General features: G+C 39.0%; 1 protein-coding gene across 1 annotated transcript in view; it reads left to right on the top strand.

Moving 5' to 3' along the window:
• Nucleotides 1–366: 366 nt before the first annotated feature.
• PRKX (protein kinase cAMP-dependent X-linked catalytic subunit) overlaps nt 367–27808 on the top strand; it is a 52834-nt gene continuing 25392 nt past the window's right edge. The window contains exons 1-2 of the mRNA XM_072361583.1: nt 367–850; nt 26359–26527. Coding sequence (XP_072217684.1) covers nt 664–850; nt 26359–26527 — 356 coding nt within the window. The 5' untranslated portion in view covers nt 367–663. The remainder of the gene's footprint in view (nt 851–26358; nt 26528–27808) is intronic.

The raw sequence follows: 27808 nt of genomic DNA on the forward strand, positions 1-27808 counted from the left end.
GGACTGACAAAGCCTTCCCGCAGCTCGAAGGCAGGTGGGCCAGGAAGCCTCCCTGCCACCCGCAGCGGGCACCGCCGCTCCTCTCAAACTTTTCGAGAGGACGAGAAGGGAAGAGAGGGGACAACAGCTCTGAAGGGGCTCGTGGGACCTCTCGGGGCGGCAGCAGCGCCTCTCGGGTACGGAGAAACCGAGCCCAGAGCGCCTGAGTTCCGCGACGCGCAGCCGGGCGGCGCCTCCCCAGGGCCGCGCCCGCGGCGAGGGCCGAGCTCCGCGCTCCCGCCAAGCACCGGGGCCGCGCCTGCCCCCGCCCCGCCACCCTCTGCGGGCCCGTGCCGCAGCGGTGGCGGGCAGACCCCGCCCCTCCGCCCGGCGTGTCGCGCGGCGCGGCTCGGCGCGGCACAGCACAGCGTAGCCAGGCTCGGCCGCCCGGGCTCTCTCTCGCCATTGTCTGCCTGCGCGGCTGTTCCTGCTGCGGGTCGCGGGCGGCGCGGCGGCTCGTGATGCTGAAGGGCTCCGCGTTCCCTCCGAGGCAGTGGCAGCGGGCGCAGGCTCGAGCTCTGGGGCGCAGCCACCCCGCCGCCTGCTGAAGACTGAAACTTTGCGTCCCCGCCGCTCCCTCTCGTCCGCCTCCGCCCCGCCGCCCTCCATGCGCTGAGCGGCTCCATGGACGCCTTCAGCGCCGCCAAGGCCAAAATGGGGGCGAAGAGCGGCGGCGAGGCGGCGGCGGCGGCGGGGTTGGCCGCTCCTCAGCCCGCCGCCACAGCCCCCAGCCCCTCCGGCCCCGGCTCGCCCTCGGCGCCCGAGCCCGCCGCCTACAAGCTGGAGGACCTGGAGACGCTGGCCACCGTGGGTGAGTACGGAGGCTGCGGGAGCGGGGAGGAACAAAGAGCCGCCCAGGTGCTCCCGGAAGGCGCGGCCCCCTCTCCGTCCCCTTCCCGTTGATCGCCGCGCTCCTCTTTTCTGCCCGCAGCCGTGCGCTCAGCGCTCGCTCTGAGGCGGCGGGGCGGGAGTTTGGGCCGTTAACGGGCGACAGGTGCCGCTGGGGCAGCCCTCTCCTCGCACACGCACACACGTCCGCGGCGGGCGTTGTGCCGCCTGGCATGGTGGCATGGTGGTACGGGTGCAGCGCGGGCAGTGCGGGCGCGTTGGGCGCGAGGTGCGATTCGGCTCTGCAGCCGAGGAGCGCTCCGCCCGGCTCGGCCGTCTGTGGGCAGCGCGGCCGCCCTCCGGTACAAGAGCTGCTTCGGCTGGCTTAGCTGCATTTGGGTGCATCGGGACAGAAATTCATCATTTAAATGCAGTCGTAGGACCGGTGAGAGATCAAAAAAGTTAGCTGAATGCGTTTAAGTGTATTTCAAAGCCCCGGCGTTCTTCTGGACTGAATGCTGATGAGGAGGTGTTTTGCCCTAGAGCTGAATGTTGGTGAAAGGCAGTGTTACATCCCACATCTGCCACACTCAGAAAGGCTCCTGTGATCAACAGCACTGAGGTGTAAATGCACGCACTTAATAACCTGACACATCCACCTTCAGTGGTGATGTGCGCTGTGTTCATGTCAGTGTAACATCTGCCCGCTGTGCACATACAGCTGGTTTTGTGTGTGGTTTGAACATCTCGAGGTTCAACAGTACAGAAGTTGGACGTTTTTCGTTAGAGATCTCTGGAGGGATTTTTGGATAGGTGTATTCTAGCAACTGCTATAGATACGACTTTCACTTCATCTCTCTTCAGTCACTAAGGTGGATTGAAACCCTTTCTTAGTGCAATTTGTGGTTTATAAAGGTCTTTAAGAGTGGAGTTGAAAAGGCCTAAGAGTGTGGTGGTTGGTGAAGACAACACTACCTTCTCTTGAAGTATGTTGTTTTATGAGATAATATTTCCACGTTGAAATGTCAACAGGCATTTTATTGAGATGTTAATTGAGATTCCTAAGAGTCTGCCAGGAAGGTTTGCGATGCTTTCCCTCTGCCAGGAGTGGTTCGTCTTGTTTGTTACATCACGGCTGGTTGCTGTGGATACAGTTGTCATCACCGAGTGTTATGACTTCACGTGGAGCACAGTCTGTGGGAAAACATTAATTTTTGAAGAATGCAGTAGTCACAGGAATGTTGCTGAGGCCTATGAAGAAATTTGCGTTGGTTGCTCCAAAAGTAATGCCTCCTGTTTGTTTCCAAGGAAGCTACAACAGACATGAAGAGCACAAAAACACTGCTTAATAGAGCAAATTCTTAGCTACAAAACACTACTTTTTAACATGGTTGCCACCTTTAGCTATGCGTTTTTGCCAGCAGTGAGCAAGAGCCTGCATGCTGAACTTGTAAAAATCTGCACCAGAAGAGGTAACCTACTGTCGTCCCTGCAGAAATGCACCACCTATTGCCTCTCTGTGCTTGTATCCACAGTTTGGTTTCCCATAAACTTTCAGCAAGCATTGAGGAATGTCTGTGTGTGCCATATTTTCTACATGGAGGAATTCAGTTCTACACCTCTGCTTCATATGCACTTCCATGTCAGGCACCGTTTGGACAGACTGCCCCTCTGCTGCCATCTGTTGTGTGACAGCAAGATGCAACAGGATCTTGGTAGGAAGGTTCATCCTCTGCTCCCCTACAACTAATACCCGCCTCTGATGTTGTGGGCCAGCATAATAAAATAAGAGGCATTACTTTCAGAGCATAGAAATAATCCTGATGATGTTTTTAAAGACAAAACACAAGATGCGATGTGTTATGTCACAGATGTTTGCATGATAATTTACTTCAAACAAGAAGCTGAGCTGGTCTATTTTCAGTTGGTTTTGAAGTAGACTTAAGAGACGTCTGCATTCCTCATTACAAGGCTGTAAGCAGGGAAGGGATCTCGCTTCTGACCAGGAAGCAATTGGCAGCCTCAAAGTGATACTGAAAGTGAACACATCTGTACCAGCCTCCAAGTGGCAGAGTTTGTAACCTTGAAGATGTGGTTCCCTCCTGAAATGGCTGTGGTGCTGCTGAGGTGAGGGCCAGCAGTTCAGTGTGCTGCAAGTGATGAAAGGTGTATGGCAGCTTGAGAAGCACATTTTTGCTTGGCTTTTTTTGTTTTTGTTTTATTGTTTTGTTTGCTTGTTTGTTGTTTTTTTTTTTTTAATAATTTAAATATAGTTTAGATTTATATCACATGTACTGAATGAGCATATCTAATCTTTTTGCTCGTGGTTGACTTAGTATTAGCCTGTACTCCTTTTATTTGATCTCCTCGCAGAAGTACAGGAGATGAAGGTACTGTCATCGGTTGTACTGCAGCAGCCCAGAGCCTTGTGTGCAACTTGACTGCTGTGAGAAGAACAGCCACTGTCTTTTGACAGTGTGCTCGAAAGCTGTGTGTGCTCTGTCTGAGATATTTGGAGATAGCTATGGCATGAAGGGGGACACCCAGAAGTTACAGGAGGTGATGTTCTGGTATCTTCCCTACAAGGATCACTGTTGCTTGTAGACATACACGGGGTTAGAAGGGCAGCCTTGGAGACTATCTGCAGGAAAGCGATCATCTGGAGGTAAGCTCCATGCTCCTACCTCTCTGTGTGAACAGGACATAAGCTAAAAAAATTACTGTCTGTGAGATCATGGTCATCCTTGGGATTGGGCTCCTCCTCTTGGAGGATGGAATAAAGTTCTTAATAAAAACAAAAACTGGTTGGAAGTGGTACTTTGCTTTGAAGGTAACAGCTCCTGGCTTTAATATCCTCTGTAGGTTGAGAGGATTACCGTCTCTGCTAATGTGACCACTGCAGTGCAGGCTAGCTTAGAACTGCTGCTGTCTGACTTCTGTTGGAAGTTAGGTCTGGTTTAGCAGAGAACTCCTTATGAGGGAAGAAAGAGAGCAAAAAGAGAGTAAGCATAGTTTTGCACGGTGATTGGTGAGTGGCATTTATCTTCCTCTGAACATCCCAGGGTTTTGATATTTGTAGGCTCTCTGGTAAAACATGGAGAGCAGAGATTAGAGTATGCTTTCTGGGGCACTACACTGGAACTTGGCCTACAAGGTAGTTCTGAGTTTGGGGCAGGCACCAGGAGTGGGGTGCAGACTGGTTTCTGGCACTAAGAACAGGAAGAAGGTTTCTTTAAGGTTACTTCCTGAGTGGTTGAAGTTGTGGCTTTGAGCTTTCAGGTACATGATTGTTTTGTTAGTTAATTGTTTTTTTTTGTTTTACTACCCATCTTATCTAAGAAGGTACATGCTCTGTCTCCAGAGCTACTGAAGGTGCCTTTTTTACACTTTTGTTTTTTAATTGATTTTCTTTTCAATGGAGGTTAAGCCATGTATGTTTGCTTAGTATGTTCAGAAACTGCCTCTCAGACTAGAATGAAATATTTGTGAATCAGTTGAGCTTAAATGATAAATACTCATCTGTGCCAAGGCTGTGGTAGTACTATGCTGCACAGAAGCAAAAAATGTAGATGTCATGGCTACGTTCACTGAAACTTAACTGCTAAAAGTTCATGGCCCAGCCGTGCCTTAGTTATCAGTTTCAAAACATTTATAGGTCTGGGCTGTGAAAAAGAGAGACTGTGAACAGTAAGTGAATCATCCTGCTGGGCTGGGCTTTTAACAAGGGCATCCTTCTTGTTCGTAGTGTTGGTGTCTGCAGCTGGACACCTTACACGTACTCTGGTGATACTATATTTTTAGTTATGCCACAGTGGATAAATAATGTAGATAAACTAGAGGAATAAGTACAAGTGAAAGAGGTTTACAAGCTATTTTTTTTTTTTTTTACTTTTGAGTAAGTGAAAGTGAGAGAAGAAATCTTATGTTCCCAAATTAAATGTAGGTTAGTGCAGGAGCAGCAAGCAGCTTTGGATGAAGGAGGGTGACAGACTTATTCTTGCCCTCTCTCCTTCGAGATAAGTTTCCTACCCATTTTTTGAAGTGCAGTGAATTCCATAGCATGCATTGTAAATGCAAATCAGGTTTTGTAAATCTATTAAATTGATTGAGACATTTTAATAATAACATCTCCATTTGAAAAGATTCTTTTAAACAACTGTTCCCATGATGTGCTTTAAATGAAGCAAATGCAGAATAAAAAATTGGGCAAACCAGTATTGCAATTTTTCTGAGCATGGGAAAATTTTAAAAAGTACATGGGAAAAGTGAGAAGCAACATATTTTTAAATACTTAATTTCAGTGCGTTCACAGACAAACTATGTTAGCCAAATCTATTTTAAATGACTTTATGCCATAGGGACAGTAGGTACAGAACTACAGTGTAATGCTGTGAGAAGGAACCTGCTCGTGTATAGGATGTTACAGGACTATTTTCCTCCTGTGTAGTCTAAATGAAAACTTCCACACAAGGATAAGGTTTTTCTTATATCTCTTCTGTTTCTGACTAAGCCTTGCTAAGCCTTGGTTTTGGTTTTGTTGCTAAGAGCAGCTGTTTTGAATACTATTCAGGAAGGTGTGAGAGCATTTTTTTTTCCTGTTCTGTCACCTTTACTTGATATTGCAATGATAAACAATAATCACTTATTTTACTTGGCAATGTCCTTAAATACCACAAGTTTTGAAAGAAAACACGGTCTGAATGTTGTGACTGTAATGGTGACCTGAATTCACCATTGCATTTGTACATCCCTGAGACTTTAGTCATCTAGCTAAGTTACTTGGATTTTATTTTCACTCTTGTGTGGAATGTCTTGCTTCATTTTTCCCTTCCACAACATCATACTTGTCCAAAAATAAACCTTTAGTACCGTTTTAGCTGATCTAGGGCGAGAATGACCAGGTGTGACTCAGCTTTCTTCTCCTGCTTGTTTGAGCACTGTGGTACTTATTGTGGAATCAGTGGCAACGGGTCCTTTTGCATGAAGTTATTGTTCTTATTTTAATCTGGAAAAAAATGGTTTGAAACAAGTACTGTTTTCTGTCTTTCAAAAAGGAAGGTCAGAAAAAGGAAAAGTATATGAAACAAGTCTGAGCATGTGAAATCTGAAAGTTCACATTTCTGCTTTTCTGTCAGTCGGCTTTAAAGTCAGTGTGGAGGTAAATGGCTTACTTAGTATTTGCCTATCACCTATTAAGTCTACAGCTACGTTTTCATATGTAGTTAACTGCAGAAAGAAATTAGAAATTCCTTCTCTGATGCTGAGAACTTTGTACATTTTAGAATAGGCTTTGACTCTCAAATGTACTTCTTGAAGATAAATAACCTAAGTCCTATGAGTAGCTCAGAGAGACACAGAAGTGCCTGCTGTGATGCAAATCATCTGGAATCAAACTAGTTCTGGTATTTCAGAAATAAGAAGCATGCAAAACTCCTCTCCCACAAAATCATGAGCAACTAACACCACACCTTCTCCACCGAAAGTCTCTGCTTAAACAAAACCTAATGTCCCAAGTGAAGATATCATTGAAAAATTCTACCATCTAAAGTATTGCATACCAACCCAAGCTTGAACAGATAGAAAATGTGAACAGAAATAGATAATTATTTATTTACATACTTAGTTTTGAAATACATACTTTGTTAGAATCCTTACTGCTTGATTCAGCTTTCTGTGTTTAGTTAGATTCCAGAGTTTGCCTGTCTGAGCTTTTGGTAGTGGACAGCAATAGTAATCATTTGAATATTCAAGAGGTAAATATCAAAAGGAAGAAAAGGGTGTTGGAGTTTATGTGCTCCTTCTGTTTGTTGTGAAGAGTGTAGACACACAAACAAATTCACGGAATGAGTTTTCCTGAAGTGGGAGATGGGAACTTCTTGTTTACCTTGCAAGGACTTGTCTGGGCATAAGCTGTACTTACCTAAATTAGTTTAGGTTAAACAGTACAACTCCCTTACTGTTGATACTTTCTAATGTAAAACATCTTTAGCATTAGCTTAAGGAGAAGTTTAAAATACATTGCCTTGGTAAAGTATAATATATATCCTTCCATTCTACAAAGTTTTGGTGCTGTTTCAGCAACTTCAGTGAGTTGGTAAGTAAGATTTTGCTGAATGCTATGTTTTGCATGCAACTGGGATATTCTGGTGATAGGGAATGGCACGTCTCTTTTAGAGCTCTTCTTTCACACAGGGACTTCAAATGTATGACTGCTGAGGAAATACCTGGAAGGCAGGTAAACTGTGAAAGTAGCTAATAAAGCAGTATATTGGAATGCGAGTGAAATGTTACAGGACAGAAAAATATTTTCAGAACACTTGGGTCATCCCACTGCTTTCTTTGTTTGGATTTCTGTAGTCTTGCTTTGTTAAGTTTTGTAAAAGAAATGTTCAAATCTTTTCCCGTTGTTTTATGTTATTTGTTTTACTTTGGGTAGCTATAATATACTCGAAGGGTTTTGAATTAATTTCAGTTGTGATGGTAAGTCTAACTTGGGCAAATTCAAGACTGCCTTCTTAAGTGATTTCAGGGGACAGTGCTTGAGAAGATGTTACTTCTGAAGCAGTGAATGGAGCCAGCCTCCTTCTAAAGCCTGAAAGGAGCAGGGTGTAAAATAGAAACAGGATTTCTGTGAGCAGTTTTGCCTGACACCCACTGGTAATCTCAAAAGATAAAATTTCTTAGCCTAATACTGTTTTATCATTTTGGAAAGCTTATTTAAACAGGAATGAAACGTCTTGTTCTACTCTGAGGAACACTCTGAAAATGCTAAAACGGCAGTCTCATGGGGATTAACTTAAGCTCCCTTCTTGTTTTTATGCAGTTTAAGGGCCCCAGTCTTAGTGAACTCTGAATAATTTGTGTTTACAGTTCAGTTTAAGCTGGTTAACTATATCCATGTAAATACCTAAGCTCTTTCGCTGAAAGGCAGAAGGATGGCTGAAGTGGGGGAATACTGCTGAAGCCCTAAGTCCTTACATACTCATTTTATTCTGAATACGCTCATCTTAACATACCTAAATTGTACAATTAGAGTTCTCTTTTATAGACATCCCTAAGCTGGACTTTAACTGTTTGTCTCTAGGTGACTCGACTGTGAGATAGAATGTATTTATGTTTGTTATAGTGAAAACAAAATGTTACACTTGGCCCTGGGGTTGACTGTTCCTGTGATCATTGGAACTGCTCTTTACATTCTTCTTTATGACCCTGTAATGCATTGGAAAGCATAGCAATGACAGCAGAGTGGCAGGATCCTAGGTATGTGAGGATCTGCTCAAATGCAACAGCTGTGGGCACAGAAACAAAGGAAAGAAACTGCTTACCTTCAGAAGGCCTCAAGTAAACAGGAATCTTTAGCAAGATACCTTTGACTCCACTGCCAGCCCTTCAATGAGGTCTTAAAGCAGATCTTGGCTCCATCCCTGCCAGTCACTTAGAGGCATTGCATGCACATGAGCATGTGCTCACTGGGTTGGCCCTGCCTTCTCACCAGGTGCTCAATCACTGGTTCATTCCATGACTTTGCATTTCTGCTACAGACCCCCAACTTTATAGGTCACTGTGGGAGCAGGGAAGTCCAACAGCATCTCTGAACTAATTTGAATATGGTTTTCTAATCTTTAGACTCTGCTTACTGTTAACTGTTCATTTAACATAAAAATAAAAGAAGATAGGTTGCATGGTTTTATTTGGTTTTCAGTGTGTGCTGTAGCCCTTACCTCAGCTGGTTGTAGGGTCTAGAAGTAAAAACTATATATAAAACCTTTGTACTTTTGTGTCTTTTCTGGATATTCAGTGTGAAGATCATCTGTGGCTTTCTTTATCGGCTTATAAAACTTATAAATATATGTGCATATATAGTTAAATTTATGTAGAATTATAACACAAGCTCTTTAATCCTGTAGTCTGAGGTAGAAAGGATGAGAATATGAGAAGATCTTTTGCTTGGTTTTTAGGAGTGTAGTTAACATCGGACTTCCTAGGTGGTTACCTTTTAACATTTTGTAATTCCTTATTTATACAGAGCATTAACACAGTATCTGCAGCATGCTGTTGTGCTTACGTAATGTATCTTTAACTTGATTCAAGGATGGATTCTGATCTGATTTTTCATAAAGATCACATTCTGTTCAGCTCTACTGTGCAGCTTGCAAGAGTTCAGGAGGTATAGTCTACATATTCATTGGACTACTTTGGAAAGGCAACCCTAGGCAGAAGAGCTGTATCACTTAAGCAGTTACAGATTGTGATTTATACTTGTATTTGCTTTTCATGCGTACACCTCACGTTGTCCAATTTGTGCATTTAAAAAACAAAACAAAACAAATAAAACACTAAAGCTATTAAAGCAATATATTTTTACATGGAAAATGAAAGAGGAAAATGTGATACTGCTAAGTTTTTTTCTTTTGGTTTTCTATGATACTTTCAAAGGAGTCAAAGCTTTGTTACTGAATCGTCAGAAGTGCCCATTTTGGGTTCCCACTATTGCAGGAATTGAGTTTTGGAGTGGTTGCTCATTATGACATGCCTTCTTATATGGAGTTCTTGACATTTGCTTAAATGTTGTTCTGATTGTACTGGGGACTGAGGAATCTGAAATGTTTAAGGTAATGACACAGCCATTACTAGAAAAGGTTCAGGGAGCTCTCTGGATTAAAGCAGAATATCTGGTTTGTATTTCATTTCATGTCTCTCATGAAGTACTCCAGTCAGTAAATTGAACGCTTCAGGATAGTTTAGGGAGACGGACTATTCAAAAACAGGCTAAACTGGGTGTAAGATTTTTACCTTGCTGATCTACTAATTAGGATGAACTGAAATAGTTATATGGGTGGCAAACTTACAAATTAAGAGGCTGGATGCTGTCTGTATTTATGTAAAATTTGTCAGTACTGTAATAGCAGACTCTAGCCTTCTCCCCCCAAATTGATGACAGACTTCTAGCCTCAACCCCTTCCCTCTAGCTTGATATTGTCTCCTTGTAGCTCCTTGTATGCAACAGATAATAGCCTGTACAGTTTTAATTCTGCAGAGCTTGCCAGAAATAACTTCGCAGCATGCATTTTAAAATTTTAGATTGTTTTCAGAAAGATTAATGGGTAACTCCTTCTGTGTCCCTGGGGAATTTAACAAGCAATGAGGACAGCTGCTGGTCAGCTGGGATTCTAAACTGGGATTCTTGTCATCTCTTTCATGAAAACGTGTCAGGTCGCATTTCAGCATCCCAAATTTGTGTTCTGTTGCCACTAAACTCTTCGTGATTTTTTGTGAATTTTGAAAGTTTCTGAAGACTTCTGCTGTATATTGTTATACTCAGAAGTGGTGGATACGGAAGCTACGCTGAATCAACAACACTGTTCTTCCTTCCTTTTTTGTTTTGTTTTGTTTCGTTTTGTTTTAGTTTTACCAGCATACTTTAAGCCACTTACAATAAATTAGCATTAGCAACTGTAACTATAAAATTTTCTCATTCCAGAATATCTTTTGAAATAATAGAATAAAATCACTTTGAAAATATTCCGTACATTTCCTAGAATTGCAGCTAATTTCTAATAGTTGCTTTTAAAAACTCCCTGCACCTCTTCTAACAATTTCAGCATGAGTAGCAGTGATTCCTTGGATCCTTTCTTGATTTTTTTTCCTCGTTTCCTGTTAGGTTTTGTTACTTCCTTGTTTAGAAATGCAGCTGGGAAGAAGCTTTGTGAGAGGCAGCATGTCCCACAAGACGGAGCCATTAGAGGCAAAGCAAAGTAATTGGAATCGTAAAGAAGCTGAGGAAAATAAATAAATAAATAAAAAGGAACAACTTCAAGGATAATGCAAAATATTTTAAATGAAATGAAAATACATTTCTTCCAGGGGAGAAAATGTATTTAAGTTTTTGAACGTGTGTTGTGTACATTCTGTCTTTCATCAATGGAAGAGTAGAAACAAACTGGGGCATATCCATTCTTGACACATTATAGCCAATGAAAACTTTCCCTTTTATGTTTTAAGCACTCAAACTTGGCAACCCTGTCCATGACAGGAGGTTGGAGCTCCATGATCTTAAGGTCCCTTCCAATGTAAGCTATTCTATGATATTATTAAACTGTATCTTTGTTCTAAATGTCAAAATCGAAAGAGTTCCTAGAATTGTTTTGACTCTTGTTGTCTGTAATACTTAATTTAAGCTAGAAGATTATTTTGTTGGAGATGGCGATGACTGCTTTCAGTGCTGCTTACTTACTTGGTAGGTAGGCCTACAATTTTTAGTGCTTCTGCAACAGTCAGTTGTGATTTAGGCAGCGTTGCAGCTTTGTTGCTAGATTTCAGGTACTCCTGGGAAAACAGCTGTCTGGAAATATGTGATAGGACAATTTGAGAGTATCTTGTGCATTTTATGGAGTAGCAGTATAGCAGTGTCTGAAATCTGAAAGCTGTTTTGAAATGGTGTCTTCCCTTGCACCCTGAAACAGTGTAGCATGACATAATTTTGCAAGCAGGAGTTGAACATGAGATGTACGAGTGGCTGGGTTGTAATTCCATAAATGCTCAGCTTGACTGACATCAATGTTAAGTTGAGAAACTTATCAAGTTTTGTTGTTGTTGTTGTTGTTATTTTAAATATTCTTTTAGTATGGAGTATGTATGAATTATATGCAGGTGATGTGACTTGTTAGTGAATGCTTTATTTTTTGAGAGGAGACTGGTTTATATGGTAGTATTAACTAAAGAAATGATATTGTGAAATGGGAAACTTGGAAGCTGACTGGCTGTATTTCTAATTAGCCAGTTCCTCAACAACCTTGTTTTTTTCTGATGTCTTCAGGTAAACACATCCAGCTTTAAAGCAGGAACTGGTTGCACAGTCCTCAATCTTAGAGTATGCCTGTTTCACTTTGCTTTTATGAATTTCCTGGGACACATTTCTTGGTGATAAAGCCTGCTATATAAATAATTTTCTCTTTGAGACTTGATCTTAAATGTTTACTTGCAAATGATGTGCTTTGAAATTATATGTGTGGCGACAATGATTCATTCCTCTATATAATTTTAATAACTATTTCAAAATTTGTTGGCTTTTTTTTTGCCTGGTTGTTATTTATATTTTAATAGAGACTGCCTAGTAAAAAGAGAACTACTGAAGTGAATGGATTGTTGGAGAAGGCTGGCAGACAGAAACAGTGGTGAATGATAAGATTAAGCTATACTTTTGTTTGAGAATGTTGTAGTGGTGAAATTCATTGATATCCTGAAGTTGGGCACTCCTACCTATAAGTGTTGCCAGTTTATAAAATACATTGAAAAACATCAATTTAATCTTCACATGTTTCAGCATTTAAAGTATTTGTAGGAGGGATAAATGTTTTTGCTTGCAGTTGAATGTAACAGAAATCCAGATATTCCCAGGCTAGTTGCATGTTCTTGCTTAATTGTTTTTCATTTTTGATAGAGAAACTCCGCTCAGTGTTATTTGAGAACAAACATAACTGTTACCTGGCCTCCCTTGTTCATTCAAAATACAGTGCTTGAAATAAATTAAACAGTGATTTCAGTAATGGAAAAGGGGAAAAAAGCATAAAGGTGCTGGAACATTTGAGGGGGATGTCAGAAGAGCAGAGGTTTTTAAGAAACAACAGAAAAAGTTTTGTTTTCTTTTTAGTTTGTTTTCATTTGAGATCCTTCTGTTGCATAGTTGCTTAGTTGCATGAGCAAGTCAGATCCTTTCCTGTGAAAACTTCTGAATAATTTATCATGCAGTGCTTATCTAATTTTAAATAGTAAGGAGCTGACTAAAAATAATAGTATAGAGAAAATAGGGACTCTTTAAGCATTGGTGCTACTTAGTAGGGTTACCACAGATACACAAACAACTGATAACATTTAATTTTTATAACATGATGATATTAGTAATTTGTGCAGCTTTCTTCTCGTGCTTCGTGAGTACTTCATTTTGGATTGTACAATGCCAGTTTTCCATCAGTGGTGCAGGAGGACCTCTTACTATGAACTAATTATTTCTTCAGTCTCTGTCCTGTCTTCTGAGACTGGTAATTGCTCCACAGCATTGTGAAATGGTGGTGACAGTCCTGAAGAAGAGTGTTTTGTAGCTGAGAATCTTCTCTTTCAAATAGTGCTACCATGCTCTTTATATCTGTTGTAATTTTCATGGAAAGAAATAGAAGGCATTGATTCCAGAGTGACCTGTGAGGAACTAGTGCTTGTGCACTATTTCTTTAAGTGTAGTTCCTGAATTATGTACTGTATTAAAATGCTTATTCTTTAAAATGAAGAACTGAAAATACATTTCTATTGAGAAGTGTGCTATTGTCAACTATAATTGCAAATGAGTGTCTTAGTAAACACCGATGCTACAGTTCTTGAGAAGTAATCTGCAAGGGTATGTCAAGTACTCTTGCCTTGAGAACTACAGCTCATGAATTTGATTAGCTGCAATTTAGCCTGTCCCATCAAAACAGTGCTGAATTCACTGCTTGCTCTCTCTACTGCAGACTGTGAGGCTCCTTTTAGGTTTGTCAATCTAGGTTCAAATAACTTATGAGTTTGTATAGGACAAGAGAATGAGGGTGAGAATTGAGAAGCAGACATGGCAGTAAACAACAAAATAAATTAACCTGTGCTTGCATTAATGAGTGTACATAAAAAAGTTTGATGTATGAAGAAGGTATTTGTAGGAGAAATAACTGAAAATCTTGAGGAAAAATTTCTTATGTCAATACAAAAGCTTTATTTCAAGTGTTGGACTGTTAATGAATGTGACTGTTTTGGTGACTGGAAAGTGAGAGCGAGGAAAAAGGAGCTCTCTGTGGTGGCTAGATGATAAATGTAACTGATAGAACTAGAAACCGTATTTCTATTAATATGATTTATCTAATAATAGTGTTCCTTTTACTACTATCAGATAATATGGTTGATATCCTTTCTGATCATGCAGAACATTATGGGTTAAGTTCCTGGAAATAACTCTTTGTGGCCTGGGGCAGAGACTGACTGGAACATCTCATCTGATAATTGATTTCCATGCAGTACTTTAAATGTTAGATTTTGTCTGGAGTGGAGATTTTTAAGAAAGGTGAAGCTAATCATGAACTGCTTATGTTTATGTCTCAGCACTGCAACTTCAGTCCTTTCTGCTTTTCTGATGCTTTTGTTTGTTACAGATAACAGAGAGGGGACTTCTGTTTTGGTTTGTTTTCCATTTGGGGTGTGGTTTAGATTAGCCAGTCCACTTAGGATAGTGAGTTGTCCATGTGTATTAAATCAATGTATTTGTCCAAGCGGTTGTCATAAACTGCAGTTTTTAACACCTCAGTTTATTATTTCTTTTCCCTTGTGTTTATGTATGCCACTGTATTGCTTTGTACTTAGTCGCCAGCAGGTTTGTGGCTGAATCCTGTCCATCATCAAGCTGAGATTCTGCAGCTTGAGGTGGATCATTACATGTCACTGAAAGATGTGAGGATGGAATTTCATCAGTTTAAACTCACTGCATGTGAAAGGAATTAAATGGTCTTTTCTTCTCAGTGCGCTGAAATACTGAATTTGTTTGGCAGAACTCAGAAGTGCTTCAGGTTTTATGTCCATTGGTCACTTTTAAGGGAGGATTTGTGTACATGCTTTTTTGGGATTCCACTAGAGTGGGATTTTCTGTTTCCCTTCTATTTCTGGTGTTGTTCAAAGTCTAAAAGAGGGATTTGAAGGTGACTTATTCTCTTTTTTTTTTTTTTTTTTTTTTTTTTCCTTTTTTTAATTTTTTTTAATGGAACCAGTCCTTAAACAGAGAGATAATATTTAAGAAAAGCCTAGTTGTTTATAACATGGAAAACATAGACAAATTTGAACAAAACTGTAATTAGAAATTACATGTGAGATCTATATTATGAAAAATTATATACAATTTAAAGAAGCAAGTACTGTGCTGTTAGTAGGATTTAGTAGTGTTCTGTAACAGCTGTAATAGAGGTAAATGTGAACATTCCCACACTGCACATGCTGTTATATGTGGGATAGGTTGGTAATTATATGCATAAGTCACTCTAAAAGTAAAGCCTCTTGTTTATTTCTGTGGAAACTACAACTGGTAGAAGGAATACAATAGAGTTGCTTGTTAGAGAAAATTGTCAGCTACAAAACACTCTTTTTCAACACAGAAAAAACGTTGTCTCCAAAATGGTGTAACTACTATTACCTGTGCATTTTTGCCAACAGCGAACAAGAGCCAGTAGTGGGATTACTTGAGAGATACTCAGATGTCTATCATTAAAGCAAATTTGCATTGAAGAGAGACTAGATCACAGCTTACAAAAAAACAACAACCAACCCAAACAATAACAAAAACTGAAATCAGAGGGAAGGAAATACATGAATAAGACTGATGTAGGCAATTAGCCTTTAACTGGAAAGCTGGCACAGTGGCTTACTTTCCTATTTAGAAACTATATGGTAAAAACAAGGAAAAAAAATCTATCTACTTTGTGTGGCTGAACTGATATCAGAAAGCAGAAACTTGAAATGAGGTTAGGTAGTGGTCCATACAATCCCAAGTAAAAGGATAGATTTAAGCCAGCAGACCTTTTCATTGTAATGAAGTATTTACGGTAAAGAAGACTGTTAAATTAACATTGGTGTGTCTTTAGTAGTGTTTTGCATTAATGCTAGAATGTTTACACTTGACTTTTATCAATAATAATAGTTTCTAGAGCCTTTACAGATATTTTCTTCTGAAAATTTTGAATGCTTTGAGAATGGATTTCTGAGGTTGGGATTTTGAAACTTAATATTTGTGTTAGTGCATTTGTTCCAGTTCTGTATCAGATAGAACTTCATTTGGATATTCTAGATTTATTTCCTCTTTCTTGCATAATAGCTCTTTATATGGAGAATATTATGTTCGTTCTAGTGCCAAACAACAGTGATTTCATCTCCTTGCTTTGGACAATGTTACATTATTTTCTGTATGGTATAGTATGAGTGAATGTGGAAAGGTAATGACCATGTGAAGTAAACTCTAGACGCCTAATGCATCTTTCTGTAGTCTCTCAGGAGTATCAGTTGATACTGTCTTAGGAATATAAACAAAGCCTTCCCTTTGAGGAATACTTTGTTCCACTTGTGAATTGTTGGTTATCTTATTAACCCTTACCTCAAAATAAATCAGTGAGTATTCCAGACTGAATACTGAAATAGTCTTTTAGGACTTATTGACTCGCTCCTTGATTTATTGTTTAAAACTTAATTTACAGAAAATGAAATATGGAGTCCCACTCACCCAATGTACTGATGATAGCTTATGGATAATAGATCATTTTGGTCATTTCCAGAAGGGCATTTGTTTGCTGTGGTTACAATACCAAGTCCTTTGTGAGTATGATAATATGAAAATGTGATAGTATGGTAGTATAAATATCTTCAGTATATCCTTCAGCTCTTCAGAATAAAGATCAAGCTAAAGTTTTTAGAAAAGTGCTTAGTTGCATCTGAAATCCTTTTCTATTTTTGTCTGCATAGCAGCTAAAGAGGTACCTTTGGAGACTTCCATGCTACGTAAGCTTCAATAGCTTATATAAAATTGTAGACTATCTGTAAATAAAGGCCTACAAATTAGGCGCAATTTTGAGGCATGACTTTGCTGTTATTAATTGTAAAAACTATTTCTTGCATGAAATCGTGGTGTTTGTTTTCCTTTTGACACTGCTGGAGGTTGCAGAATCAGAGAATGGTTTGGGTTGGAAGAGAACTTAAAGTCATTTAGTTTAAACCAACGGGCAGGGACACCTACTAGGTCAGCCCTCTGGTCATCTTTGTGGCCTTGCTGTAGACCCACTTCCAAGGCTCCTTGTGTTTCTTGTGTGCTGTGGGTTCTAGAGCTGAACAGAGGTGGGATCTCATCAGAGCAGAGGGATACAATCATCTCCCTCAATTTGTTAGTTATGCTTTTTTTTGAGGCAGCCCAAGGTAAGGTTGGCCTTTAGGGCTACAAGCGCTCATTGCTCATTATATTGAATTTCTCATTGCAGTCGTTCTTTGTGTGATTGTGTAGGTATCATTTGGAATAGTTTTGGTGGCAGATATGAAGAATTTAGTGGACTGATAATGATTTTCTTTTAAATCTTCAGACGGTTGTTATTTTCTTATACAAATTAGCATATACTGTGTTTCTCTGTGTTGAAATTCTGTGCCACACCAGGCTGTGTAACTTTGAGTCTGGAAATAAAATAAGAAAGTTTAATGTATCTGAATGTAACCTCTGCAGTGTGATTGTCAAACCCACACATGTAGAACCATTTCAGGGCCGGCAGAGAAAAATAGGTACTTTGGGTTCATAAACTGGATATGTGTAACTGCTAGACTCAGTATAGAAGTGCCTTTTTTTGCTCTTTGGGAAGAAGGTTTACCTAGTTTGTCAAAGGCAAGCTTGTTCTGTAATGAGATGAGGTAATCCCAGCTCTAGGCGTGTGAGGGGAATGTTGATCATATGTTTATAAGATGGAGAAAGTCTTTATCAGTTTGTTTTTATGGTGCAAATGGTCAGTTGCTTCTTCTGCAGGATTAGCCTGCGACTTTACTACTACTGTTCCTTTGCAATGTGGAAAGTCTTTTAATACGTTCTCACCATGCATGGCAGCAGGGCAAGAGGTGTGACAGCCTTTGAGAATGCACCCATCATACTCTGTGGTGTCCAGCCTCACAGAGATAATATGGGGCTCTATGTTCCACTGTGGTAAATTCATAATGCAAAATATGGGTACTGGCTGACAGTGAACTTTATTTTTGGCACTGTTTTGTTACAGTTTTCTTTCTGAATATTAATGTGTCTTGACTTAAACCTGGCCTTTTTAGTTAAGTCTCAGTATCTCTGTTTTGCTTCTGTTTAAACATTTACACCTGCAAGTGTATTTCTGCACAAAGATCTTCTGTGCTTAATTCTGTAGTACCACACAGCATAGCATATCCTATTGTGTCTTCAACCGTGTATTTCGCTATTAGCTATTTCCAACTGTTTAATGAATTTTAAATAAATTAGACAAATCCGTCTACCAAATTTATTCCTCAATGTTATACTTAAAAGCATTCTAGAAATACCACAGTAAATAGTGGGTATTTTTTAAAGTCTTTTAAAATACAGATTTTGTGTACTATGTGAAATGATTTTCTTCTCCTTTAGAACTACACTGCATGAAGATTGAAGTGAAATGTAATTGAAGTGACTATTGTAAGAGGTAACAGTTCCTCAGAGGCTTCCGTCCTGTGTTGGTCAAGTACAAAGAATGTGGCTTTCATTACATTCATTTAGCAATAATAAACTTCTGTACTTCTGAAAGATTTTTTCCATTTGATTTTTATAAGGACACAGTCAAGGATATTAACCCTGATACTTTCTTTGAATTGATGTGGGAATGACTTGCATCAAGTAGTTCTTCTGGGGAGAAAAACAGAATGAAAAAAGGAAAGATATCCACAAGATCAGTTGTGGGATAGAAAAAAATACACTGATTATGTAAAAAAGAAATTAAAAATAAAATATGTATATATCCTAGAAATCCTAAAAAGGTTGTAGGGGCATGTATTTAGAGGCTGAAAAGGAAAGTGGCTAAGCAGGTGTTAGATACTAAGTACCAATATTTGGCTTTTCATAATTCAGATGATGCTACTGTAAATATTTGGACATAGGGTGTAACTCATGTAACTGATATTTATCAGATGCCTTGCAACTTCACTTTCTGTAGAATGAAGTGACTCTTCGGGTCCTTTTCTTGGCTTACTGTATTTTTTTCATCACAAAAATGTTGGTTTTTATGAGGTGAAAACATATTTTGGGGCACAGTTGATTTCTTTAGATTGGTCAGCTTTATTTAATGGTACAGTTAGTTCTGTACATGAAGTAATTTACCATCAAGGTAAAGAAGCTAATAGGTTAACTACTGCAATTGACAGAACAAAAGCTACTGGAACAATGTATTAAGTGACTGAACTGTGCTGTATCTTCTACATAGGTGCTATTTTAAATGTTCAAGACAATGACAGCTCCCATTAGTTGGAAGTGCTTGAAAAAGTCCTTGACCTAGTAAAGTATAAAACATTTCATGTTCATTTTCATGTAAAAACAAGCTAAATCTCTCCACAAAGAATGTTAGTAAAGCAACTGAACAGATCAATCATGTATGTGCTTACAGCTGAAAGAGAATGTGAAGAAGATAATGATGAGAAAACTTCAGTGTCATTTTAGATAAAGATTTGTGTATGAAAGTCTGCAACAAAGCTTGTGTGTGTGTGTGTGATTTTTGTGTGTTCTCACGCAAGCTCTACTTCACATCTTGGTTTTTGCCTTCATTGGGAGGGAAAAAATCACTGGAAAGCAATTCTAATTCATCACAATAAGTGAAAAACTGAGTATTAATGATACAAGAATTCATTCTTCATTGTAGAATCATAGAATGGCCTGGCTTGAAAAGGACCACAATGATGATCTGGCTTCAACCCCCCTGCTATGTGCAGGGTAACCAATCTCCAGACCAGGCTGCCCAGAGCCACATCCAGCCTGACCTTGAATGCCTCCAGGGATGGGGCATCCACAACCTCCTTGGACAACCTGTTCCAGTGTTTCACCACCCTCTGTGTGCAAAACCTCCTCCTCATATCTAGCCTAAACCTCCCCTAAGACCATTCCCCCTTGTCCTATCAGAGGTAAATTTCAAGTATTCTTTCTTCACAGTAAAATAGGATTCAGTTCCTTTTGTCTTGAACTACTTCTGGGACATAGAGGTTTATTTATTTATTTATTTAATTTAGTACTAATCCCAGTTCAGAGAGTAGGAGGTACAAAAGCAGATGCAAAATTAAATATCCAGAGAAAAATTAGGATTAATCATTTTGAGTTATAATACAAATGTAGTTTGAAACAGTTCACTAATATCATGGAATCAGAGAGAGCATCCAGAGGAGGGCTGAAAGATGGTGAAAGGTGTAGAGGGCAAGACATACGAGGAGCAGCTGAGGTCTCTTGGTGTGCTCAGCGCAGAGCAGGGGAGATAAGGGGAGGCCTGATGGCAGCTGCAGCTCCTCACAGGGAGAGGAGGGGCAGCGCTGAGCTCTGCTCTGTGTGACAGCGACAGGGCCCCAGGGAACGGCATGGAGCTGTCAGGGGAGGGGCAGCTGGGGGTCAGGGAAAGGGCAGAGGGCATGGAATAGGCTGCGCAGGGCAGTGGACACTGCCCCAAGCTGCCAGAGTTCAAGGTATGTCTGGACAGTGATCTCAGTCATAGGGTTTGTATTTCGAGTTGTTCTGAGTGTAGCCTGGAATTGGACTTTGTGGTCTTTGTGGGTTCCTTCCAACTAAGAATATTCTGTAATTCTGTTGTGAAATTGCTGGGGCTCATACACAATGAGGAGAAAGAGGAAATATCCAAAGATTCTGATAATTTAGTTTAAAATCACCCAGATATTTGTTGTGTTTTCATGGATACCCACCAGATTGTGTGCCAATAAATAAGAATTATCTGGAATTAGAAAATAACTTCTGCTGCGGTTGTTTTGTTGAATTGTTCTTAAAATCAAGAACCTGGTATGGAGGTGTTTGGAAAAACAGGAAGCTTGTCTGGTATGTTTTAGTTCGTGTGGTGATTCCTGGTGATTCTTAGTTCAAACATAATTAAATGGATGATTCAGCACCAGGAGTTACAGACAAAATTGCTTAGTATTCTTCTCTGGCATATCAAATCTTGTAGGAAATTGAAAATAGGCTAAGCCAAGTTCTGTAATGTTATGTACGGTTTTAGTATTGTGTTGTTCTTGACTCTCTTTGTACATAGAAAGAAGTGACGCGTATTCAGGACCTTTGACATTTGGAAGTAGGAAAGAAGTGGACTCTTTTTTATGTTTTCTGGCAGGACAAGCAAGAGCTATGAATCTTTTGAGTCAAGAGCAAGGCTGTGTTAAGAACATGCATTGGTTTCTTTTCAACTTGATATAAAGAATTGATGATATTGAACTTTGAGTTGAAAGTGGCTTGACAAAGGTTTGAATCCAAAATCCAGAGTAGAAAAAAGATCACACTGGAACACCACTTCCAGTGGTATCTCTGGGGCGAGCAGTATTGTATCCTGCAAAAAGTGATAATTTCACTCCGAATCTAAAGGGCAGTTGTTTTTTTTCTGTCTGCTGTCTTAGATTGTTGCTAGGTAGAAAACATGTTCTTCATCCAAGTAGTTCCTAGTGCAAACTGAGGAATAGCACAGTAGATGAATGAACAAAGTCATAAAACTCTGGTAAAACACTGTATGAGGCAGTTTGGTCCTATTTTCTATGCTATCAAGCTCTTACACTCTTGATAACTGAAGGATATACAAAAGCTTTGCAAAAGGTATTGTTTAACAGTCACTTTTTTTAATAATGTGGCATAGAACAATAGGCAGTATACAAAACCTCTACAGTTCTTTATTTCTCTGTTGTGCTTTTTAGGTGTAGGTCAGAACTCTCTAGGAGGGTATAGGTATAGAGGTGCTGGTTATGAAGAGCAGCCCGTAGTTGTTTTATAGTACAACATGAAGACTCTGGGCATGTTGAGTCTACAAGCCATTTTGACTTGGTACTGGTCTGTGTGTGGAGAAAACTTGTCTTACTTTGCTTATCTGTTGTAAAAGTCCACAGCTGCTTGTGTTGTATAATTTTCCCTTTGTTCTCCAAAATATTTCTCTAAAATATTGTCTTTGGGTTAGCTTGGGCAGACTCCTCTCCTTTGCTGCATCCCTTCTTCCCCTTCTTTGTCAAGAATAATGAAAGCCCTCTCTGCCTTTTAAGACATGTAATGCTAGGCTGTTGCAGTTCTGTCAGAAGAGAAGACTGATTAAGGAGCAGACAGATTCAACACTGGGTATTAAGATTGTAATCTGATACAGTTTGCCTACTTTATCTCTGAAATTCAGTAGAATTGTCTGTCTTGTTTGTAGCTGCCAACAAAGACTGATACATGGCACGGTATGAAGCGTTTATCGTAGCTGTAATAACTGTAAACAACAAATGCATCTGATGGTTTCTGTAGGCATCTGTGGAAATCAGGACTAGCCCCTTTGGGACTCAGAAAACAGCCCTCAGGGCTGTGGAGCTCACTTGACCTAATTTATTCTTTGTTAAAACAGATGGTATCTATCTGAGCAGGGCAAACTTATTTTTAAGAAAGAACCGGGGATTGAAAAAGTGGGAAGTTGGAACAGTTGGGCCTAATTAATGGGGGCAAACAAAGAGGCAAACTGAGCATTAAATCAGTCATACACATCAATAGCAAAATAGTCAGTGCATGACTAGTCACTCTATTATATCAGTTGATCTAAAGTTTCAGGATTGGTTTTCCAAGCATCAGAAGTACCTGACTGAATCAGAAAAATTCCTACCTTTGCTATTGTTTTCTACCACATTTCAAAGAGTGCAAAATCCTGGATGCTCTTTTGGGCAATGTTAGGGAATCCAGCTTGTTTTACGTGACTGAGAATGCTCATTTTGTGTTTGATACCCAGGTCAAGCTGGTCCGCAGCAGTATTTGCCCTCCTCCCTTTTTGTGTGTTTAACAAGAGAAGGTTACTTAATTGAGAAGATTGTTGACATTCCTTCAAGTTCTGCAACCACATTAAATTTGCAAAGAGGACCCCAAAAATTTATTGTTTCTGTTGTAAACAGAATATACTGTGTTAGTGGTTTGCATTTTGTATGTTTGTTCTGTTTATTCTGTTTGACCTAAAAAATTTGGAATTGTGTTGCATTCTAAAGATAATATGAGCACCCTACACTGCTTTTGTTACTGGTTTTGTTACTCTATTTGCTATAAACCTTCAAGGGGAGATGGGGTCTCATCTAGAATGGTACTATTTGTGAAATCCTCTTGTTTTGAACTGAACGTTAAGTAAAAGTCAGTAGAATATAGTCCAAATATGTAAACATCCTATTTCCTTTCATACCTATATGTAAGGTGGTTAAGGACTATTTTGAATATTAAAATGTAATTCCAAGGTGTGTTTTCTTATCTATCACAGAGGGTGAAATTTAATCTGTTTAAATACATGAGCTTTAAGGAGATCAGGACAAAAAAAAATTGCACAAGCATTAACAGAAGTTGTTCCATGACCTTAGTGTCTCCTTCCTGGAGGGCAAGAGGCCAGTGGTCCTTTGACACAAGACAAGTAACCATGCCTTTTTCTGCTTCATAGAACTTTTTCTTGGTTTTATGGCTGCTGAGCCTCCCATTTTACCTGTAGCCGCTTCACTGCTTCAGTTTGTTAGGCTTTTTGCCATGAGTGTGCTAGTGGTAGTGTGTAAAAGCAAAAATGGTATTACTGTACATTTATACTGCTCTCGTCTTCGCGTTTCTGCAAATTCTCCTGCTCTGCCTGTTGAGTTAGAGGGGTTCTGGATTGCCATCCTGATTTCTATAGTCACTTAGAGTCAGGCTAAAGCTGCTTGTAGGAAGTCTGTGTGCAGCCAGTCTGAGACTGAGACTGGTTTGGGAGGTTGTAGGCTCTGTGTGGCCTTCTGGTTTACCCCCAGGCTCTTTGGATGAGGTTTTGCCACTCATCTGTTATTGCATGCCAGGCTTTGCAGCTCCTGGCAGGAAGGCTTTTAGAGAGGCCATTTTTTCCAGTGTTAAAGAAGTCTCTTGCAGATCCTATTGTAAAAACAGTCGAATGTAGTGTTGATATCAGTATTTGTGAGCACCTTTGTTTTTAATGTTAGACCAGTAGTGGAGTGAAAATAAGATATTCTAAAATAAAAATTTCTTGGGCATACAAGAAGTCATGAAACAGGAGGGCATTAACAACCTCTGGCTTTCCACCTGAAAATGTTTGTGCAAGATGTCTATTGAAACAGGTACCAAAACATATATGAAAACTGCATTTTCTCATGCAGTAGCTAGTGTTGCTTTCCTGAGACGGCATTTGGAGTCTTTAATTTTTAAGACAATTTTTAGTTCTGATGTGTAATATAACTGTAGTTATTCTTGACAATCTTTTTCAAGGTACTTGAACTTGCATTTCAGCTCCTAATACTGAAATAACCAAATCTGTTTATTTTTATGTACGTGTCCAATAAAAATGTAAATAATAAGTATTTAAGTCTGGACAGATGTCTGGATGTTCTGTTTGTTTTTTTTAATGGTGTTTTTTTTCTTTTTTTTTGTATTGTTTTGTTTCCGGTGTAAGCTCATCCACATGAAAATGAGATTGTTTACAGTTACAGTCATGCAGTGTGACTGCATTGCTAAGGGATTTAATTGCATGATGAATTTTCCAGGGTAACCTGGTGTCTTACTTTGATATAACAGCAAGCATTGTCTGAGACCTGTTTACAATTTTTGTGGTTAAAGAGCTGTAATTGAGGACAGGTGGGAATATGTGTTAGTTAGTTCTTTCTGTTTGGGGTGTTTGTTTTCTGTTTTTGTTTTTTTTAAAGCTTTGATTATAATCTTTTGGATGACTGCAATCCTTGGTGGGTTTGTGTACTGAGAAATTTTATCTTGAAAGCTGTACTGGTAGTGGGATCGTGTGCTTTGTGAAACTGAATTGCTGAAGTTGTTAGTTCCTGGTTTGTGACACGACTATTTTGTTCTGGTTTTTGTAAATGCTGTGCTCTTAAACAAAAATACAAGTGACTGAAAAGAAAAAATAATGATAAAAAATAAATGTTTAAAGGAAGTACATATGATGAAAACAAACACTGGGGGTGGGGAGGAAATAAACCAAAAGTTTCCTGAATTTGTATAGGCAAAAGCTCTTTTTTTCTTTTTTTCTTTTTTCTTCCCCTCCCCCCCCCCCCTTTTTTTCCTCTAGTCTCTGAAATGCAGATTGTTTTTTGTTTTTTTTTCTCCCATTCTTACCCTTTCCACATACATATTCATCCTCTTCCCCCACTAAACATCATAGGAAGTTTCCTTGTAGGATAGGGTGATCATCAACCCACTCTGCAGTCAGGTGACATACCAGCTCATAACTCTGCAACAGGTCACTGGGCTGCCTTTCTACAGCGTGTGTGAGGCAGTAATTGTGAGCAGAAGTACAAAATTCTGACAACCTTGGAAGGGACTTCTAAAGAAGGGAGTGGCCCTTTATAAATCAGGACAATTAGCTTGAATGCCAAATGTCTCTTGTTTTGTGGGAAGTACTTCTGTCAGAGAAAAGGATTCAGAATCTGCTACACTGTTCTAATGGAACTTACATGACATAGTTTAATGAAAATAAAACAATGAGCAACCAGCCACCCAGAGAGCTGAAATGGGAGTTCATCTTGAGATGTGCAATGCTGTGCTGCTCACAAATAGAAGTGTGGCTAAACAGAATAGTTTTAACTCTGCTTTCTCTGAAATAATAAGTTCACTTCTGTATAATTATCTTGAGTGCAAAGCATTTAAAAGGAACTTTAATAATTGCTGTGTTGCCTGAAGAGAAATGCATAGTACACTATTGAAAGCAGCATGTTCTTGACTAGCTTTTATTTGCCTTTTATATTTTTTTAGAAGGAATTGAGAAGGGAATGCATTAACTACAAATTATTATTTTTTTAAAAAAGAGAGGTGTCTGAAATCTGCTAACAGGTAATATAGCAGTGCAGCACTACAACAAGATCTGATTGGTATTTATAAGTGAGCAACTTTTAAGCCTTTTTTCCCATCGTGTACTGAATCATTTCACTGCTCTGTACATATTTAAGGGAATAATCTCCTTACCTGAGTACTTGCCAACAGCTGTTTTCAGTCACTGAGGGCTTGGTAGATTAATATTTTGTATTGTTTGTTTTGTTATCTATTTTGTATATTCTTCTGTGCTTTTAGTTCCTACATTTTAAACTCCAAACTAACTCTCTGGCTTTAATAAATAAGCTGTGGAAAGTTAAATTGTTATTTTTATTGAGTAAATGTTAAGCCAGTTACAGTTCTTTCTCAGTGGTGATTTTTTTCCTTTATGCAGCATACTGTGTATATATGTAATTTGACGCTACCTTCCCCTTCCAATCTGAATTAAAATTGATCTCTGAAATTTAAGAGAATGCTTCCCTGCCTTCCCTCTGTACTTGAGAACAGTTTTGCATGTTTCGTTTCTTTTGGTTACATTTGAATTTTCTTTATTGCATATTAGTTTTTTTGTTGTTTTTTTTTTATAGATCTTCTTTTGTTTTTCTCAGGACCAATTCTCTTACTGGCAAGAAATGCTTCTAGTATTTATCCAAGGAGTGGCAATATCCCGATACTGTTATCTTTATTAAAACATTATCAGTAAAATTTGACAAATCTTTCCCTTACTCTCTCCCCAAAAAATGATATGTGGGAACAGGTAATACAATATAATATTGATGAGGAGGAAAAAAAAACAAAACAATGAAAGAAAGAAATTGAGATCCTGTGTTTTTTAAACCCAGCAAATTGTCATGGCTTATTTTTTTTCTTTTTTCTTTTTCCCTTCAAAAGTTGATGTTCTGTTTTCTTTTTCTTCTTCAATTTTTCAGGCACAGGTACATTTGGGCGTGTTCACCTGGTGAAGGAAAAAATGGGAAAACATTACTTTGCGTTGAAAGTAATGAGCATTCCAGATGTCATTCGACTGAAGCAAGAGCAGCACGTGCACAATGAAAAGTCAGTTTTGAAAGAGGTCAATCACCCGTTTTTGATCAGACTGTAAGTTGTATTGATTTTCTCACTTTGCAATTAAACTAATGCATTTAAAGTTAAGTGTTCCAGTATCTTTATTCAAGCTCTTATATGTTTAAAAAACACTAAATGTTTAATTTCTAAGTAATCTAAAGTAAGACTTCAAACTAAAATAGCATGGAAGAATCAAGAACATAGACTTAAAGATTACAGTTTAAAACATTTAAGCAATAATTTATTAGAAGTTTTGTTTTTATGCTGTCTCTGTGGTAGTTTCTTTTTTCCGAATTTCAGTAAATTTTCTTAAGGGAAGAAAAAAATATAAATGACGAAAGGTCAACCTTAACTTATCAAATTGAGAATTATAATAATTCTTCATGTTAGAATGGTGTGAAAACAACAATTTCTATGAATATATTTACTGTCAATATATTGATGAAGATACAGCTGGATTAAACTATATCTTTTGAAAACTTTTCTGAACTTTTTTTGTTGTTGAGGTCTCAGCAGCACTTCATACGTTTTGTTATTCTATATTTGAGGTGTAATTATGGTACGAGTACAAATTATACAGTTAATAGAGAATACTTTGTTGTTGTTGTTGTTAAGGTCTAATAATTTTGTTGATCTCTTTCATTAATGAGAGAAAGGAGCACACTTCTCTACTTCAGTCTTTTTTAATTGGATAACTAAACATCTGGTTAATTGTACAGATAAATTCCATTTCCATTTTCTCATTCTTGGATACAGGGCCATTGGCCAAGATTTATTTTGCATCTATCTGCCTTAAATGTTTTTACTAACATGAAGCAACTTTAAGTTTAGTTAATCTCTAAGCAAAGGGAGCACAGCCTCCTTCAGGGCTGCAGAGGTATAAGAGAGAAAAGGCCCAAAAGCATGATAATCATGCTCTTGTTGTGTGGAAAAAGCCCTGCAGGAGGAGTCTTTTTCCCTTGTGTGCTATTGCTTTTTCCAGAACAATGATGTTATTAGTTTCTAGCCAGTGTTCACAAATCCTTCATGTGCGCTAATATTGGGGAAATGAGTTCTAGGGTATGTAGCATTTGATCTGCATGTAGGAAAGTGAGTTGGAGAGGCTGAGAATGCATCTGGTTAAACTGGTTAAAGTATGGGCAGAACAGGAGGAACAGGATGATTTTACATGTTGACTTAAGTACATGTATAAATTCTATTTAAGAAAGAGAGAGGGAAAAATGCTGCATGGCTCTAGAAGCACAGATTTACAAGTGTGGGAACAGGAAAACTTGTGTGAAAAGTCAGACAGGATCATTATGTCCCCACAGAAGC

Source organism: Excalfactoria chinensis, chromosome 1 (genome assembly GCF_039878825.1).
Source record: "Excalfactoria chinensis isolate bCotChi1 chromosome 1, bCotChi1.hap2, whole genome shotgun sequence".
Taxonomy (NCBI): Eukaryota; Metazoa; Chordata; class Aves; order Galliformes; family Phasianidae; genus Excalfactoria; species Excalfactoria chinensis.